The 18927-nt window shown below is 36.2% G+C and overlaps 1 protein-coding gene across 1 annotated transcript in view; it reads right to left on the reverse strand.

The window, feature by feature from the left end:
* LOC125646422 (VWFA and cache domain-containing protein 1-like) overlaps positions 1 to 18927 on the reverse strand; it is a 31500-nt gene that overhangs the window by 6294 nt on the left and 6279 nt on the right. Inside the window, exons 2-19 of the mRNA XM_048872686.2 lie at positions 17389 to 17556; positions 16699 to 16761; positions 15405 to 15566; positions 15106 to 15317; positions 14403 to 14547; positions 13956 to 14160; positions 12741 to 12866; positions 12006 to 12085; positions 10630 to 10768; positions 9582 to 9858; positions 9245 to 9356; positions 8958 to 9135; positions 6694 to 6830; positions 5617 to 5792; positions 5133 to 5240; positions 4881 to 5003; positions 2198 to 2294; positions 218 to 313 (exon numbers count right to left, since the gene is read on the reverse strand). Coding sequence (XP_048728643.2) covers positions 218 to 313; positions 2198 to 2294; positions 4881 to 5003; positions 5133 to 5240; positions 5617 to 5792; positions 6694 to 6830; positions 8958 to 9135; positions 9245 to 9356; positions 9582 to 9858; positions 10630 to 10768; positions 12006 to 12085; positions 12741 to 12866; positions 13956 to 14160; positions 14403 to 14547; positions 15106 to 15317; positions 15405 to 15566; positions 16699 to 16761; positions 17389 to 17532 — 2580 coding nt within the window. The 5' untranslated portion in view covers positions 17533 to 17556. The remainder of the gene's footprint in view (positions 1 to 217; positions 314 to 2197; positions 2295 to 4880; positions 5004 to 5132; positions 5241 to 5616; positions 5793 to 6693; positions 6831 to 8957; positions 9136 to 9244; positions 9357 to 9581; positions 9859 to 10629; positions 10769 to 12005; positions 12086 to 12740; positions 12867 to 13955; positions 14161 to 14402; positions 14548 to 15105; positions 15318 to 15404; positions 15567 to 16698; positions 16762 to 17388; positions 17557 to 18927) is intronic.

The following is an 18927-nucleotide window of genomic DNA, read 5'->3' on the forward strand; positions in this document are numbered from 1 at the left end:
GATATCACAGATAATCTAACATCATGTCAATCACATCTGAGATTTTGATTAAGTGTATCATTAAGACCATGGTATCTTTCTTACAGCTGATTTGTACCTATACACTTTGCTAACAAATCAGCTGATTATACCTCTCTATATACTCTTTGTAAACTAACCAACTGATTATACATATGTAGGCTATATGTTTGATACTCTGCTGATGGTTAAGCCATACCCTGTATGTGAATTGTTCCTTTTTATTTTCTGTGTCCCTGCACGGTTGTCTGTACATTATTCCTTCTTTGATCAGTGAACGAGATATTCTTCCCTCCTACACACAAAAAAAATAACATTCTACATTAGATTTCAGATTACTCTCATTTGACAGTGATATTCTACATTAGATTTCTATCCATTAACTACAAACATTTGAAGATATAAATACACTGAAAAGAGTTAATTCCGTTTGTGTATATAGTAAGTATGCAAGGTGAAGATAACGAACGGTGATCAATCTCATAACTCCTACAAGCAATACAAAATAGATAGTTGGGCAAACACGGACCCCTGGACACACCAGAGGTGGGATCAGGTGCCTAGGAGGAGTAAGCATCCCCTATTGACCGGTCACACCCGCCGTGAGCCCCATATCCTGATCAGGTAAACGGAGTTATCCGCAGTCAAAATCAGTGTGCCAAGAACGGCTTAACAATCGGTATGAAACACGTCAGACAGCATTTCACCCAATGCGAGGTTGTATTGACGAACTAGATCGTTATAACGACCATAGAATTTGCGAAATGCTGACTTCAATCGAGACTGTTGAAATCCCTGTACCATCAACTTGTTTGTCAGTAGCTTACCTCGATTTAAAAACTGACTATACCCAGAACAAGCTCTTGCATATCGAATCAGTTGAGATATATTAACACCATATGCAGGTGATAATGGAATATTGCTACATAAATGTGGGAAGTTGACGATGGAGAAGCTGAAATCATCCCGTTTGTGATACAGTTGAGTTGTTAGTTTGCCGTTAATGTCTACTTTCAATAAAATATCTAAGTATGAAGCAGAAGTGGACGACTCTGTGGTGTCCTTTATTTCGAGCTCACGGGGATATATCAAATCGACATATGAATGAAAGCTATCATTGTTAATAGACAAAACATCATCGATGTATCTAAAAGTCGAATTGAAGGTCACAGCGAGAGATTTTCAAAATTTAACTAAGAAGAGATGTTTAAACACGTTAAGATTTATATTTCCACTTGTTCCATTCTCCAGACTTTAAAAAACATTTTAGGGATCATCTTTGAAGTGGAAAATTTTGAATTACGGTACATAACAATCACCTGCATGTTGATGTGCTTCCACCAAGGAACAGTGTTGTGAACATCTGATAGTAAAGTAAACTTACCAAAATACTAAATAGCAAAGGCCTATGTCAAAAGACAAAAAACGTGTGGTCTAGATAAAAAATGCCCAAAATTTCTGTTATTTGACCTTTACATGAAATGCCAAGGCAAAGAGTCATGATAGGGTAATCAAACATTACACACTACCCTGTCTTATCATGTGTACACATATACTGAATATCAAAGGCCTATGTCTGAAGACGGAAAAGTTATGGTTTGGACAAAGCAAATGCCCAAAAAATTCTATTAAAATTCTAAGGTCAAAGCTCATAAAAATGGAACGCGACACACAGTCTTATCATAGTATACCAACATACCAAATATCAAAGGACTAGCTAAAAAATCTATTATTTGACCTCTACATAAAAGGACACGTTCAAAGGTAATCAAAATTACACATGCAAAGTCTTATCATGTTATACCTACATTCCAATACAAATATCAAAGGCCTATGTAAAAAAAAGTTCTGGTTTGAGAAAAACATGCCCCCCAAAATTCTATTATTTGACTGTTACATAAAAGATCAAGGTCAAAGGTCATCAAAAATGGTACGCGCCACACTTTCTTATCATGATATGCCCACATAACCAATATTAAAGGCAGAAGAGTTATGGTACGGACACACTTTGTATGAGAAGCGGAAGAAGAGGAAGAATTCACACTAAAACAAAAATGTCCCCATTCTGGGAAGGGGAAACATAATAGTTATAACTGGACGGACTTTTCCATGATTTGACAAACACTCAAAACATTATCATCATTGATAGTTTCACTACGATTTAATGCGTTACATTTACCTTGTATGTGAGATGGATGGAACTGTCAATTAGATCTGTTGTTTCTATGTAGAAAGGATGCATCACAAGGAATCCACTGTTGTCTATCACAATACAGCTAGATATAACAAGACGGGGACATTACTACAGTTAGAGAAGAAGAAATGAGTATAAACAGAAACAGAATTAACAACAGTTACAGTACTACCGCCAGAGTTGAACAAATAACAACACGGTTGCACTATTTCGTTTATTCCGACACACTTTACGTTCCGACAAAAATATCCCCCAGTTCATGTCGGATTAAACAGGATTCACTGTAATATAAATACTACTACAACTAGAGTTGAAGAAATAGTAACAACAAGAACATCACGATAAGACGAATACAACCTGAGTGAAAGAAGTAGACACGTTACAGTGATAACAATATAACAACAGCCCCGTTTACCTGATCGAAATATGGGGCTGTCGGCGGGTGTGACCGGTCGACAGGGGATGCTTACTCCTTCTCGACATCTGGTCCCACCTCTGGTGTGTCCAGGGGTCCGTGTTTGCCCAACTCTATATTTTGTATTGCTTATAAGAGTTATCATGAGATTGATCACTGTTCGTTATCTTCAGCTTTCATGATAATATTGCAGTTGTTTTACCCAAGTTAAAAAAACAGGAAAATGAAGATATTGCAATTTTTTTTAGTTAGAAAGACCAATACAGTTCCAACAAGACAGTTGAAAAGAAATTAAGCATCACTAGCATCAACCAGAACCGCTAAAACACTGAACAATGACAAGGTTGAACAGGTAAAACTAAAAACTATAGAATTATCGCTAGCTTCAGCACTAGGTAAAATGACTGGAGCCAAGACAAATGATTGTGAAAATATTTTCTGAACTCCTTTCTCTACTCTTGTAGTCTTTACAGTATGAATGTACATCATAGATCATAGCTACAGCCCAGTAGCTAAGTACTTCGTTACTAGCTTGAAAATACGGATGCATATTTAATTGCTGTTATAAGATTTAGAATTTCATTTCAAAATTAAGGATTATCTCCCTCATGCATAGTTCTTATCCTTAGACGAATTTAACTCCAGTTTTGGCACTCTGTTTTTCCCTAAAATAGCTAAAATCAAAATTGGTACCGTTTAAGTTTTACATTAAATATGTTATCTGACAGTAGCTGCGTTGGCCCTAAAATACAGCCTCGTTTAATTAACTATTCAATAGAGAAGTCTTGTAGTAAGATTATACAAGTTTAAGATAACAAGAGGTACTGTGAGCAATGCTCAATAAGAATACCCCCCGCTTACCCCAATCTCCCAAAGGGTGTTGTTAATAGGTATAAATTACCTCTTTCCTGAGTGTAAAAATATAGTATGCCTTTGTAGAAGGAAATGGAGGATATAGTCCGAACACAAATCCATGGTATAAACCTACAATTTTGACCTTGAGATCAAAGGTCAAGGTCATAAAGAGGTCATGAATGTACATGGCACATAGTCTCATAGTGATACACCATGTCTTATGGTATGACTATGTCAAAACCCTATCATCAATTTTGATCTTGAGGTCGAAGGTCAAGGTCATATAGAGGTCATGAAGGTAGTGGACACATCGTCTCATGGTGATACACTCATGTGTCAAATATGATATGCCTATAACAAAGAAGTCATATCCCTGACACGAATCCATTGTAAAAACCTTTAATTTTGACCTTGAGGTCAAGGTCATAAGGAGATCATGAAGATACCCGACACATTGTCTCATGGTGATACACTCATGTGTCAAATATGGTATGTCTATGTCAAAGAAGAAATAAGTTATGGCCCGGACACGAATCCATTGTAAAAAACCTTTAATTTTGACCTTGAGGTCAAGGGTCAAGGTCATATAGAGGTAATGAAGGAACTTGACACATCGTCTCATGGTCATCCACCTGTGTGCCAAATATGGTATGCGTATGTCAAAGAACAAAGAAGTTATGGCCCGGACATGAATCTGCACAGAGACGGACAGACAGACAAAGTGATTCCTATATACCCCCCTGAACTTTGTTCGGAGAGTATAACTAGATATGAATACGCTTATGAAATTGACGCTAAACTTGAAGATCTATATCGATATGTAGTGAGTCTGTCATGTATGAAAAACCAGAATATTGGAGATATCAGGTATCTAAGAGTAGTAAGCATCCCCTGTCGACCCGACACACCTGCCGAGAGTCCTATATCTTGATCAGGTAAACGGAGCAATCAGTAGTCAAAGTCAGTGTATAAAGAACGGTCTAAAAATATGTATGAAAAACGTCAGACGGCATTTGACCAAATGCCAATTTGTATTGGTAAACAAATTCGTTATAAGGACCATAGAGTTTGTGAAATGCTGACTTTAAACGAGACTGTTGAAACCCCTGTAACATCAACTTCTTTGTCAGTAGCATGTATCGATTTAAAAACAGATCATAGGCAGAAAAAAGCCTTTGAATCAGTTGAGAAATATAAACACAAGATGCAGCCGATAATGGATAATATGATTACCATAACAATATTTTCATGTCGTATGAGTTTCCCTGAAAAATGTTTGATTCAAATGCCATACCTTGATATTTCCAGAATATTTCGATCGACAATATTTGGTAATATAATCCGGGTATTCCCTTTAAAAGAGAACATTTAAAGGAAATGACCATTGTGGCTAGTTACCTGTGAGTTGTAGTGTTGGCACAGATTGGATATTTATCTTTAAGAATCTGATTGAAGTAATAAATGGAGAAATCAGTCCCCATTACAGCCTCTATTTTGTCACTGCCGCCCTGAGTTGTTGCTCTGAAAAAAATAATCTACATGCATAATTTTGTCAAGTTGTGTGGTTTTTGTTTTTTAATGAAATTCAATTTTGTTGTGAAAATCAGTTAACTGCATTGAACATACAAGAAGAAAAATAGCATTACGCACTTTTTTAAAATGCTCCGTGATACTGTGATAACTTTTCCAGATCCCCACGAGTCTTCATACGGCGCTGACACTACGTTCATCTTCTTCAGAGCTACTGTCCGACGATACCTAAGGACGAAATCGGTGTATATTAGAAGTACTGGAAATCACGAAGACATACTTTTGATAAGTTTGTGTGGTGTGACCGGTCAACAGGGGATGCGTACTCCTCCTTGGCACCTGATCCCATCCCCTGGTGTGTCCAGGGGTCCGTGTTTACCCAACTATCTCTTTTGTATTGCTTATAGGAGTTATGAGATTGATCACTGTTCGTATCTTCGCCTTTCATAGATATTGGAGTAAATTTCTTGACAATGTGTACAGATGTGCTTTGCATTTTCCTTTAATACACATGTTATACACAAAGGCCGTACACTTATGGTTTACTACTCACGAGACTGTATTTGAGCTGTCTGTCTGTCTGTGTCTCACACGCAATACTAACCAGGGTCTCAATTTGTGGTCGTAATCGTCCGTTAGGCGGACTCCTGGGAATATCCTTTCTACGCCGTCTTCTGTCATTATGTACCGCCACACAAGGTAGGGTGCATCTCTGCTGGAATAAGTTTTCCAAAATCCTTCAATGGGGGCGGTGGCTCGAATTGAATTCACTGCCGATGCCTTTTATAATCAGATTCCAATAAAAGCCTTAATTAAACATGCTCATGATTTGAAAAATATAATAAATTAATGAAGTATGTACAAGTTTAACATCAGTTTAGAAAGACCTTAGATACCTTAATCAGGTTGAAACCCGAGTAGGCGTGTTGCAATGCCATTTTGGACAAATATTCTTAATTTCTACATGGAATGGGAATTTAAAAAAAACATCAAGTGTAGGAATCACAGTTTGTGATTGATTGATTGAATATTGTTGAACTTCTCACTCGAGAATATTTCACTCATATGGAAACGTCACCAATGCCGGGATCCAAAATTAAGGCCTATGCTTGGCGCTTACTGCATTTGGGCAGGGAGGGATCTTTAGTCTTAAGACATGGTAGACGTTGACACAAGAAACCCGCTCTGTTACGGGTCAGGCGCAATGTGTGGGTCAAAATTTGTGGCACTTCACCAGAAGCTGGTTATGTGTCGATATAGAAATGACTGTTTCTCGATGTCAATTCAAAGCGTATCTTTTGATGATTACATCAAACCTTCAATTCCACGATTGATTGATTGATTAATTGATGGTATATTGTTTAACGTCCCGCTCGAAAATATTTCACTCATATGGAGACGTCACTTTTGCCGGTGAAGGTCTGCAAAATTTAGGCCATGCTCGACGCTTACGGCCTTTGAGCAGTGAGGGATCTTTAGAGTGCCACACTAGCTGCGACATGGGACCTGGGTTTTTGCGGTCTTTTTTTGTTGATATAATGAAATTCAATGTACTTGATTTATTGATTGACAATATAAGATCGATGGAATTCAAAAGAAAACAAAAATCAAACTTTAATAGGAATAAAAACAAAGTTTATTTTAAATACATTATACATGTATAAAAATGATTCTGTTTTACCTTTATACCAGGATTGGTGGAAATGTCTCCTGAGATATAGTCTGTGTATTGTTGAACTTTTCTCTCAGTCTCCTCAACGCTCTGGTATTCATACGGGTTAATAAATGCTTCCGGTGATAACTTGACCGTGGTTGTGGCTTCAGAAAGAAACATCGGTATATTTAAAACTACAAACTAAAAACCCTCTCCGGTATGTACAACATTTACATAATCATGTACGTTCAGATACCTCGATGTGTGAATGAATGCAAACATCGATAATATATCAATAATGTACTATCACAACTTGCAGAGATGATTTCATATGAAGAATGGAGAATTACATTCAATGAATCATGCTCTCTACTCATTAAACGATTAAGATTACAATAAGAGAATTTAGAGCCCTTGACAGTCCATAACCTACATGTATAAAGATATACAGATTGAGCACTGAAGAAAGTACCCACCCATTACAAGTTTCAGATGGAATGATAATATTTTATTCACTATACATCTAGGTTAAGAGTACAAGACTAGAATTTTGAACCTTTTGCTTTTTCATCGTAAAGTAAGTTTACAACGTATGTTTCAAACTAAGTTTCTCCCTTTATTTGAACAGAAGGCAGGAGGGGGGGGGGGGTCATTGTAGCTGTGACAGAGAAACACTAGCAATGGTAGATGCAGAACTGTAGCTCTCTGGAACATTTGAGGATATTCTAATTTTCCCCAGACAACTACAGTTATATCAATTTTGTCGCAGCTTAACAGTGGAACAGATTAGCATCACAACGAAAGAAGGTAGTTTACTAAATATTTTTGAAAGAAAACAATGATTATTACCAAATAGAAAGAATATGAGAAACTCTCCAAAGGACAATAGCCACCAAATACCAAACTCGGCCCCGTCTTTTACAGAATATCAAAATTCAATACTAATACTTAATTTTGTCCAATGGCACTTTCTTTACTGTAGTTTTGAAATCTGAATCAGAATCCTTACGGGCTGAATTGTTAATGTTAAAACCGAACATGGTTTCCAAAATCCTTCCATTTGAAGTCAATATTTGAACTTCTGTGCTAAACTTGATACGGGAACCAGGTCTCAAAAATGATACAAAACAAACCAGTGTTTTTATACAAATTGAATTGAATAATTTCACTTTTGGGTGAAGGTGTTATTTTATATATCTTAAAGATTATATATCTTATGGGTTTTTAAGCGAGTTCCATAATATTCCTGATTATATTTTTAAACGCACATTTTCTTTGAATAGATCAATAATATTTTTTAAAGCAAAGTACAATACTATCTGAGCCGTAAATGTTCAGTTATGCCTCTTGTGTCGTCACGTGTCGAATATATCACAAAATGTTCAAGATGAGATAAGCCTACATACATGTAAGTTAGGCCCCTGTGATTCACACCAACTCTCTTTCAGCAAACCAATTTTGTTGATAAACTAATCATGACAATTCAACAGGTATATGTACATATACTACATATCTATAGTGTAGACATATCAAAATGATTCTGTCCACGTTCCTGCTCCTATGTGTTGCTAATAGATTTTGATAAATCATTTTCTTCATCTGATAAAGAAAGAACACTTTATAATGCACCAATACATTACGTAGACCAGTATCAAAGGTGAAGATAACGAACAGTAATCAATCTCATAACTCCTATAAGCAATACAAAATCGATAGTTGGGCAAACACGGACCCCTGGACACACCAAAGGTGGGATCAGGTGCCTACGAGGAATAAGCATCCCCTGTCGACCGGTCACACCCGCCGTGAGCCCTATATCATGTTTAGGTAAACGGAGTTATCCGTAGTCGAAATCAGTGTCCCAAGAACGGCCTAACAATCGGTATGAAACACGTTAGACAGCATTTTACTCGATGATAGGTTGTATTGGCAAACTATACATGCCAATCAATTTCATATCTGATAACATTGTGATAACGCCATGACGTGAATACCGATAAAACAATGGTATATTCAAACGGATGTGGAAAATAGATGATTTGTGTTAACAGCAAAAATTGTAGATTGTATAAACTGTGACCTTTTATCCTTTAAGGAATTAATAAATTTGGAGACAGGTCCGATTTTGCTACTTGGTGGGCTGCCCTAGTCCTTTTTCATGTTCGAAAGATTAACTGTACCATGTTTTCAGAAGGATGTACTCGTTATTACATAATTATTCTCTGATTGATAATTTCTCATTCTGGACAATCTAATTAAACATACAGGGTCTTAATACGACCAGTATATACCTTTCGTAGCAAATCTGTTGAAATGACGACAGTTTGAAAGAGCCGGCCATGTTGTTAAATCCCATCGATGGTATACAAAATCATGTGCACCATGACGCGGCACGTCCCGTAGTACTGTAATAGTGTTATTCTTCTCCATCACCAAACACAAAGAAAAGTTACTACCAGGTGCAACAATCTGTAAAAATGTAGAAATTTAATTAAGACGTGTCAACCACACTTCAATTAAGTAAGATATTGTACTAGAATTCCTAGTAATGAGTAACGCTATAATAACCAATCCCTACCGGGGTCCAGTAATACACTGCGTTCAGTATCCTCTGCAGATCACCGTCCAACAGTCTGTCCCCTCTAGGTTCTGTTACTGTGGTCACTAAGGTCTTGTTCCCTGACATACCTCTGTTAAGATCAATATGTTTTCTATATTCATAATGTGTATTTTGCAGAAAAAAGAAACTAAGGTTGCTACTAAGTAACATGTTCTAAGTAATTGATATCAACGAAATATCATTTCCACATTCAATAGGATCTGACGTAGAATCACTTCAAGAATATCGGTTAGACGATACACACTGTACACTCAAACATACACAAGACTGACCACTAATTTAAAACAATACTTTCTTTTTCATGGAATTGATAACATCAGGAACATCACCAGCCGTCTCAAAGTTGTAAATGTCGTTTATGTCATAATCTGATGCGTTGACGTCACGTGGATCTGGAAGAAGTGGGTGTATCAGTGCTCTTTCATTGCCGTCAATGATAAAGACGTAAGAATTCTCTCCTTGCTGAAGGTATAAAGTCTCCGATACAAGTTCACTGAGCAGAATGTCAGCACAAACCACGCCTATAAACGAGCCTTGATACGCCGCAGGGAGACAACCAGTAATCACAAACTCTAAAGAATAAAAAAAAGTGTATAACTGCTAATGAAAATCGAACCTGCGCTTCGTAATACTTAAGAAATTTTCAGTTGTGTGTTTTATATGGAATCATTACTACTCTTTTATAGAAGTTGAGATTGTAGAAAAAGTGAAACAAAACCCAGCAGTGATTACTCTAATAATATAAAGAATATAAAATTGATAGTAGGACAAACACAGACCCCCGACACCAGAGGTGGGGGTCAGGTACTTAGTAGGAGTAAGCATCCCCTGTTGACCGGTCACACCCGTATTATCTGTATTTTGATCAGGTAAACGGAGCAATCAGTAATCAAATTAGTATTTAAAGAACGGTCTAATGATTAGTATGAAACATATCAAATAATATTTGACATAATAACATGGGGTATTTGTAATTTAGAGGAAAGAAATAATACAGAAAACAATTGAATGGAAAAGTCGTTAAAAATTATATTAAGAAACTCATTTGTGATCTCAGATCATGAAATGGAAATTAACTACTATTTTTCACTGTATGATTTCTGCAATCCTAATACCTATCTATCTTGATGAAAATCATGTGATCATTTAATTATCCTACACGGATTATTTTTCGCATTATAATGAAAATTTAAGGAATAAATTTCTACAATTCTCCAAACAGTAGTTGGAGATTGATGGATATAACAATTATGCATTAACCACTTTCTCGGCATCACTTTTATAAAGGGTATCAAAACGCCAAACAAAATCTTTGCAAAGTTATTAGTGGGAAATCATCTTACCTTTAGTGAAGAAATCTTTGTAGGCTTGTGTGAATGTGGGGGTCAGGGATATAGGTATGCTGGAATAATCATAAAACGTCCCCATCGCCTCTCGTAGATACGAAGTCTTGACATCTGCTATGATGACGGATTTCCCGACCTGAAGTCCGTCAAGACATGTAAATATCCATGTACATGACAATAAATAACAGTGGTCTTAAATAAAAGGAATTCTTATTGATTTAAGAATCAATACGTGACGTCACGTTCAAGAATACTCTATCGTATGTTTGATTTAAATTGATCCAGTGGTTCTGAAGAAGTTGAAAAATGAAAAGTCTATGTATAACGAACGACGAGGAACAAGAACAGATAACGATAGTGACTAGGTCACCTGAGTGATTCAGGTTACCTAATACAAGGTGAAGATAGCGAACAGTGATCAATCTCATTACTCCTATAAGCAATATAAACAAGAGGTACTGTGAGCAATGCTCACTAAGAATACCCCCCGCTTACCCCAATCTCCCAAAGGGTGTTGGTAATAGGTATAAACTACCTCTTTTCTGAGTGTACAAAACAAATGGCATGACAAACCGAACCATATTGCTACTTCGATGTCCAGTGCGCGTGACCTTTGACCTTTTGACCCCAAAATCGATAGGTAACATCTTCATCCCATGGGTAGTCCATATGTAAGATATGGTGACTGTAGGTGGAAAGGATAACGCTTTAGAGCCCGGAAACCATATTGCTACTTCGATGTCCAGTGCGCTTGACCTTTGACCTTTTGACCCCAAAATCGATAGGGAACATCTTCATCCCATGGGTAGTCCATATATATGATATGGTGACGGTAGGTGGTAGGGATAACGCTTTAGAGCCCGGAAACCATATTGCTACTTTGATGTCCAGTGCGCTTGACCTTTGACCTTTTGACCCCAAAATCGATAGGGAACATCTTCATCCCATGGGTAGTCCATATATGTGATATGGTGACGGTAGGTGGAAAGGATAATGCTTTAGAGTCCGGAAACCATTGCGTCTACAGACGGACGGATGGACGGACGGACGGACGGACAGACAGACGGACAACCCGATTCCAGTATACCCCCCCCCCCACAACTTGTTGCGGGGGGTATAATTAACGAAAAGGTCAAACACGGAATCCTGGATATGCTTAAGGTGGAATCAGGTGTCTAGGAGAAGTAAGCATCTCCTGTTGACCGGTTACACCCGCTGTGAGACCTATATCATGACCAAGTAAACGGAGTTATCCGTAGTCAAAATCAGTGTGCCAATAGAAAGAATTGTAATACTTTGTAGAATCAAGACTGCACATTCTTGTTTATGTCAGCAATCTTGTTAATCATTAAAATCAATAGAAAAACATGTACCTTTATGTAACCATAGGTATTGTTATTCAGTGTTTGTTTTGCCATGTTTTCCAACAGCTGCCTGTCGTTGGTATTCAAACCTAAGAATAAATCAAATGTTACTTATATCAATAGAGGTGCATCATTTATAGTCCAATCTGAATGACTAAAGACGAACATGCAACCTTTTTTCCAAGTCCAGTAAAACAGAGATTCCTGTCATGCCTTTTCTCTCTATCTCTCTGATATGCATTTTCTCTCTATCTCTCTGATATGCTTTCCGTATATGTTAAATGTAGTCTTGATGAATGGCTAGTAACTAAATATCTATGAATTACAAAGCTCTATAAAAGTTAATATTGTGGTTTCATTAATATTTCTTAAATATTCTTTACATTATCAAGATCAATAATGACTATTCTCCTTTGACTTTGATATTTATTTGTCCATATGAGACATGCATTGACCAGAAATCTATTTTGACTGTATACCACAATGTACAATGTACACCTCCCCATGTTACACGCATTGGTATCAGCTTGACATTATTTTGACGGTACCACTTATATGTTCCTATACAACATGTGCTGATGATATCCCCGTTGATTGTATTGATTACAAATCTATTTTTACTGTATACAACGTACAATGTACATGTCCCTATGCCGTACCTGATGACAACTATATTTTGACTACCACTTATCCGCTCCTAAACAATACATGTATATTTTGATGACCCCCACCCCGTTAACTTACCCGTCCCTATACCGTACGTGTTGATGACAACTCTGTTTTGTAGCCGATGATTCTCATCTCTGATGACTTCTAGAGGATTATCTCCTGCATTGTTGTCACCGTCAGAAACAAACAACATGATCTGATCTACAAAATTATAGAAGAAACTGTTTTATAAAAGATTCTGTTTTGAAATATTTACTATATCTGAATTCTTAAACTCCTTCTTCGATTATGCAGATGTAGAATAATGATCCTTTTGGAGAATTAAATTTGGATCGGAGGGGAAACAATTTCTAATGATTCTCCAAGAAAAAAGAAATCAAAAAGCAAGCACAGAGACTAAAAAAAGGAAACAAAATACTGGATAAATGTTAAAGAACAAAGCTTAAAGGCATGTAACTTTTTAAAATCAACATCAAAGAACTTTTGTCAAACAATTCACTAAATTTAAGTTTTGAAGTGCTATGTTTTCTACTTGGGTCATGCACAAGGATTAACATAGTAATTACTATTAACTCGACCGGTCAACATAGTATATCTACTTTTCCTAGACACCTGATCCCATTTTTGATGTTTCCAGAAGTCCGTTGTTTCCTGCTCTCAATATTGTATAGATTTATCACTGTTTGTTATCTTCACCTTCTTTTCATTGTTAAGTATGAAATGCTAAATTATCAAAGGTATCCCTTTACAGTTATAGCATCAGTTAATAGCAACCCTCAGATACTACCATACCTATATAAAAGATGGCACAGCCTATATTGTTAAGAACAAATGGAGTAAATGAAAACTAAGCACTGACAGTAAGTGATTTATATACTTAGTACATTTCGTAACTCATTGTTTATCGTTTTGAACTTTTTGATATAACAGTTATTTTTACTATCCCCCCCTCTCTCTCTCTCGTCCAAAGTAATTCTATATATACACAATAACAAGTAAAGTACAATGTAAGAAAGTGATATAAAAATCCAGAGTATATCACACCAGTCTCTTGAAAGTCAATATCAAGAACCGTTAAAGGGCATGCTGGAAAACCATTGTGTACCCGAGTCGATACAAGAATGACCAAATCATATTGAAGCCTAATAGTTTAAGAACCTCATACAGAGATAGTATTGCTTTGCATCGCTGCTGCATCTTTTTGGAAGGGTACATGAGTGATTTTCTTCGGCACTAAACCAGACATTATTCCTTTGGTATTTTCCTATTTTCATAAGAATTGATATTAACCTCTGAAACCTTCTTCACTAGAGTTGTATCGGAAGTAAGTAAAGGCTTTGCGGAGACCCTCTGCATAGTTCGGTCCTTCAGTGGCGTCTTCAGCGTTAATGAAGTCTTTCAGATGCTGCTTTGTTGTGCGTGTTACTGGGACCAGTTTATCTCCATAACAACCACTTGGACTCTGTGCTTTGTTATTGAATACCACGATACCAATCTTATAAAATCAAAACATATGATTTAAGATTTGGAACTATTGTATCAATCTGCATCTGCAATCTCTGTCTAAACCAAATTCCACAATGCAAATTTTGCAAAACCAGAACATATGATAAAACATTGGAGTAAATCGGCATCTATACTCTCTGTCTAAAACCAATGCTTTACCCCTTGGTAATTATAATCCAGTTCTCGTCAATTCATTTTCATCAAAAGTGACATCCAGAGAGAGTTACCTACCTTGTCATTGACACTAAGCGATTCCAGAACAGTAATGGCGGCATGCTTGGCCTCGTTCAGTTTATCCCCCCTCATAGAAGCCGACATTTGTAATACCAATACCACGTCCCGTGGAGTAGAAGTGGTACTAGACACAAAATATGGTCTTAAAAAGAAAATAAATATTGTGAAATATTTGTCATTTTTCAAGATTACGCTACATAATGGGTTAAGCTCGGGTCAGGAATAAAAATGTTTTTCCCCATATTGTTGTATAGTCTTTGGTGTGATTGAAGTTTGAACATTCAAAATGAGATTTTAATCTTGAACAAATAAACACTTACAAATATTATTGTTGACTGCAAATGTTTTACGAAATTTTGACGATATACTAGTATATGACGAACTATAAGTATGATCTTATTAAAGAGTTTTAGAAGAGAAAGATCATTGTAAATTATTGTGTCAAATCATTAAACGACGTTCACGGTGTGTGTGATCGGTAAATAGGGGATGCTTACTCCTCCTAGGCACTTGATCCCACCTCTGGTGTGTCCAGGGGTGTCCGTGTTTGCCCAACTATCTATTTTGTATTGCTTATAGGAGTTATGAGATTAATCACCGTTCTTTATCTTTATCTTCACCTTTCACGTGTATATTGTCACTGTTTTACTCATGTTCAGACTATTGATATATTTCTAGATCTGTATAACGTTTTTCGTACCTGAATCTTGGGTCATAGGTATCACAGCCAATTAAATTGGTGGCCGGATAATTAATGTAAAGTCCTGATTTAAGAGCAACGTATTGGAACTGAATGTTCTTGTTTTCCCGATGGTTGGACTTCATTGTGTTTAACACATCCGACGTGGGATATTTGATGTTGGTATCTTGTACATAGCTTGGTTTACTGTAGCAAAACATGTCTGTCGAAACCTAACAATACAAATAATGTCGGTCTAAAGAAAACAGATCATTCGAAAGATAGTGGTGTGTTTAAAACTTGAATCTTAAAATAGTCACATTTGTTCTAAAGTGTAGATTGTGAGGATAGTCACGACTGCTACAACAGTCCTGGTATGTACTGCTAGGGGTCATCATTTCATATTGCTTCTCCATCTCCTGTTTAAGTTTGGTCAGTGCTTCTTCCATTTTCTCCATTCGTTCACCAATCTTTTTCGCAATCTATGAAATAAGACCATAGATGAATTTGACTATATCTAACTTTAAATCATATATTACACTTGTCAAAAATGTTTGATAGTTTTGACGTCCCCCTCGAAAAGTGCTCGAAACAGTGCTAAGATAATAAGAACGGTTTCCCTGTCGTACTATGAAATCTCATCCAAAACACCCACAACTGAGTTTGGTGTTAGAACTGTCGCCATCTATATCTAAGTGACTTAAAGTTGTCGTGCTCAAGGTACCAATTCATGTTCATAGAACAAATGTTCTCATGGTAAACAAAGCTATGAAATATGAAACTGAAGTTGAGTATATTTTAGTGTGCTTAATCAAAATATCAGTATTAACAATATGTTAATGTCTGTCTTCGTTTAGAATATTTTCACAATTATGTTCCTATAACTTTGACCATCTATTCCTTATCAAGTATATCAAATATGCTCTATATATAGGTAATATACGTAACCAAATGAAATCAAACCCGTTTTTCTATTTCTTTTTTGTACCGAAATAAGATTTCTGAAGAAAAACCACTACAATATTCTTCTTCAAAAAGTCCATTGTTTTCTTATTGTACATAGCATTCATCATATCTTCTTTTTTTTTTTTGGTTGATATTTTGGAGAATTTTTCATTCATATAAGAACGTCACCATCGTTAGGTGTGTCAGAAGGACAAAGCCTACTGCGACCTCTGACCTATGGTTTTAAGGTCATATTCGAAAGACACGTAACTTTCACTTTTAATACCAAGTTCTCAGCGAAGGAGTGGTAACTATTAAAGTTAAACGTTTTAGGTTGGTAGTGACCCCCTAGATCGGCAAATTAATTCCGGAACCCCAGAGGAAAACAAACATATACCCCGAAAGAAAACTTGAAATTTATTTGTGTTTGTGTCTTTTTCATCTCTTGATTTACTATCTATTCTGAAATATCAGGTGAAGGAACAAGGAAGACGGGAAAGGAAGGAGAAGAGAAAGGAAAAAGACAGCGATAGAGAGAGGGAGGACATATACAAAACAGGGCGGGAAGATAGATGAAAGGGATTCAAGGAGAGAAACGTTGTGTCCACCTCCATATCTATTAATAATTTGTTATTCTAGAGGGTGGTGCTAGTATGGATAATCACTTACATATCGTGATTCTGCCTCTCCATCTGTAACTATATCATTGTATTTCAACTTGTTGTATTCTTCCTGAAAGGTAAAACAATTCATAATGCTAAAAATCACTTCATCAGTACTTGCATGCAAAAGAAAGTCATCTGGATAAAGGATCTTTAAATCGATTCATATCTGCTTTATATTTCCCCATTTAAATACAATCCTTTTGCATGTATAAAAATAAATACTGAATGAAATAAATCCATTTACAGATTCTGTTAAAGCTCCGGTAGTTCAGTCTTTAGTTGAGAATAGACGTTCTTTTTTATTACATTTATATTTCTATATAGCTATTCTATTGTCATAAAGCAAGAACATGTCATATTCTATATCATAAAGTAAGTACAGGTCATATTCTATTGTTATAAAGTAAGTACAGGTTGTCCCTAAAAAACTGACATTTGATGATTGTTCATTGTTCATGAATTTACATGACCTCGTCTGTCTCTCTCTCTCTCTCTCTCTCTCTCTCTCGAACTTAGTATTTGATACAATAAATATATCCAATGATAAAAGTAAAAGTAAAGAAACACAGAAACAAAACTCGAATAACATTTCACTTTTAGTGCTTTCGGCTTTAATGCCTCTTCTGACAGTAATAAAATGAAATACAATTCCTAAGTAATGTTACACTTATCGGTGTTCTGGATATCATCCTACCTGTATGAATGACACCCCCAAAGCGTCCGTCACCTTGTTCAACTCATCAGCTAGTATATCACCATTTATCTGCTGAGCATCTGTTCTTTTCACCGGTTCAAAGTTCACCACACAGAAAACAACGACGAAGTAGCGGAGAACCATTATGTCACTTCACGATTGTGGATCCTGTAAAAAATGAATGGAATATATAGCGAACACAATCAATACTCTAATGTTTTCAAACTTTGACAGATCCTGTTTCTTGTGAGACCATGATAGCTTAAAGGATGTTTTACTTTGCACCGTACGGTATGCTTATCATAAGACATCTAAATTGAAGTAATCTAACATTGTATTCAATATTTGGATGACTGATTACGCGAAGTTCTGTCTTGAAATCTTACTCGTGGAAAGAAGTTTAATATTGTAAGCAGAAAATACAAAACCATTGCGTTTCTTCTGTCGGTAATTTTAGGTACTTTCCCATGACATTTAAAAATATGTACTACCCATATCCATTTTCTGTCATATCGAAACAATCACAAGCATTGAATGATTTGTTATTGTAAGAACAAAAGCAAACAATAACTCTTATAGAAACGCTAAAAGGCATCTTGATAACAACAATCTTTCAAGAAACTTGAAAAATAAGAAGAAATACATGTATTTTATTACATCAAGAGTGTATTATTTTTCTTTTCAAATGTATATCAAAACATGCAACAATAAAGTAAATGTTTTGAAAAATATAAAAGAAAAGTTGTAACTTTATTCATGGGCTCATTTAGGATAAGAACAATTATCTAGAAAATAATTTATCTGGGAGAAATAATAGACTGTGCTGGTGATGTGGTCACACTGATAATTTATCTGGGAGACAATAATAGACTGTGCTGGTAATGTGGTCTCACGGATAATTTATCTGGAAGACAATAATAGACTGTGTTGGTGATGTGGTCTCACGGATAATTTATCTGGGAGAAAATAATAGACTGTGCTGGTGATGTGGTCACACAGGTAATTCATCTGGAAGACAATAATAGACTGTGCTGGTGATGTGGTCTCACGGACAATTTATCTGGGAGACAATAATAGACTGTGCTGGTGATGTGGTCTCACGGATAATTTATCTGGGAGACAATAATAGACTGTACTGGTAATGTGGTCTTACATATATTTTATCTGGAAGACAATAATAAACTGTGTTGGTGATGTGGTCTCACGGATAATTTATCTGGAAGACAATAATAGACAGTGCTGGTGATGTGGTCTCACGGATAATTTATCTGGAAGACAATAATAGACAGTGCTGGTGATGTGGTCTCACGGATAATTTATCTGGAAGACAATAATAGACTGTGCTGGTGATGTGGTCACACAGGTAATTTATCTGGAAGACAATAATAGACTGTGCTGGTGATGTGGTCACACAGGTAATTTATCTGGAAGACAATAATAGACAGTGCTGGTGATGTGGTCTCACGGATAATTTATCTGGAAGACAATAATAGACTGTGCTGGTGATGTGGTCTCACGGATAATTTATCTGGAAGACAA

The sequence above is a fragment of the Ostrea edulis genome, chromosome 6 (genome assembly GCF_947568905.1).
Source record: "Ostrea edulis chromosome 6, xbOstEdul1.1, whole genome shotgun sequence".
NCBI lineage: Eukaryota > Metazoa > Mollusca > Bivalvia > Ostreida > Ostreidae > Ostrea > Ostrea edulis.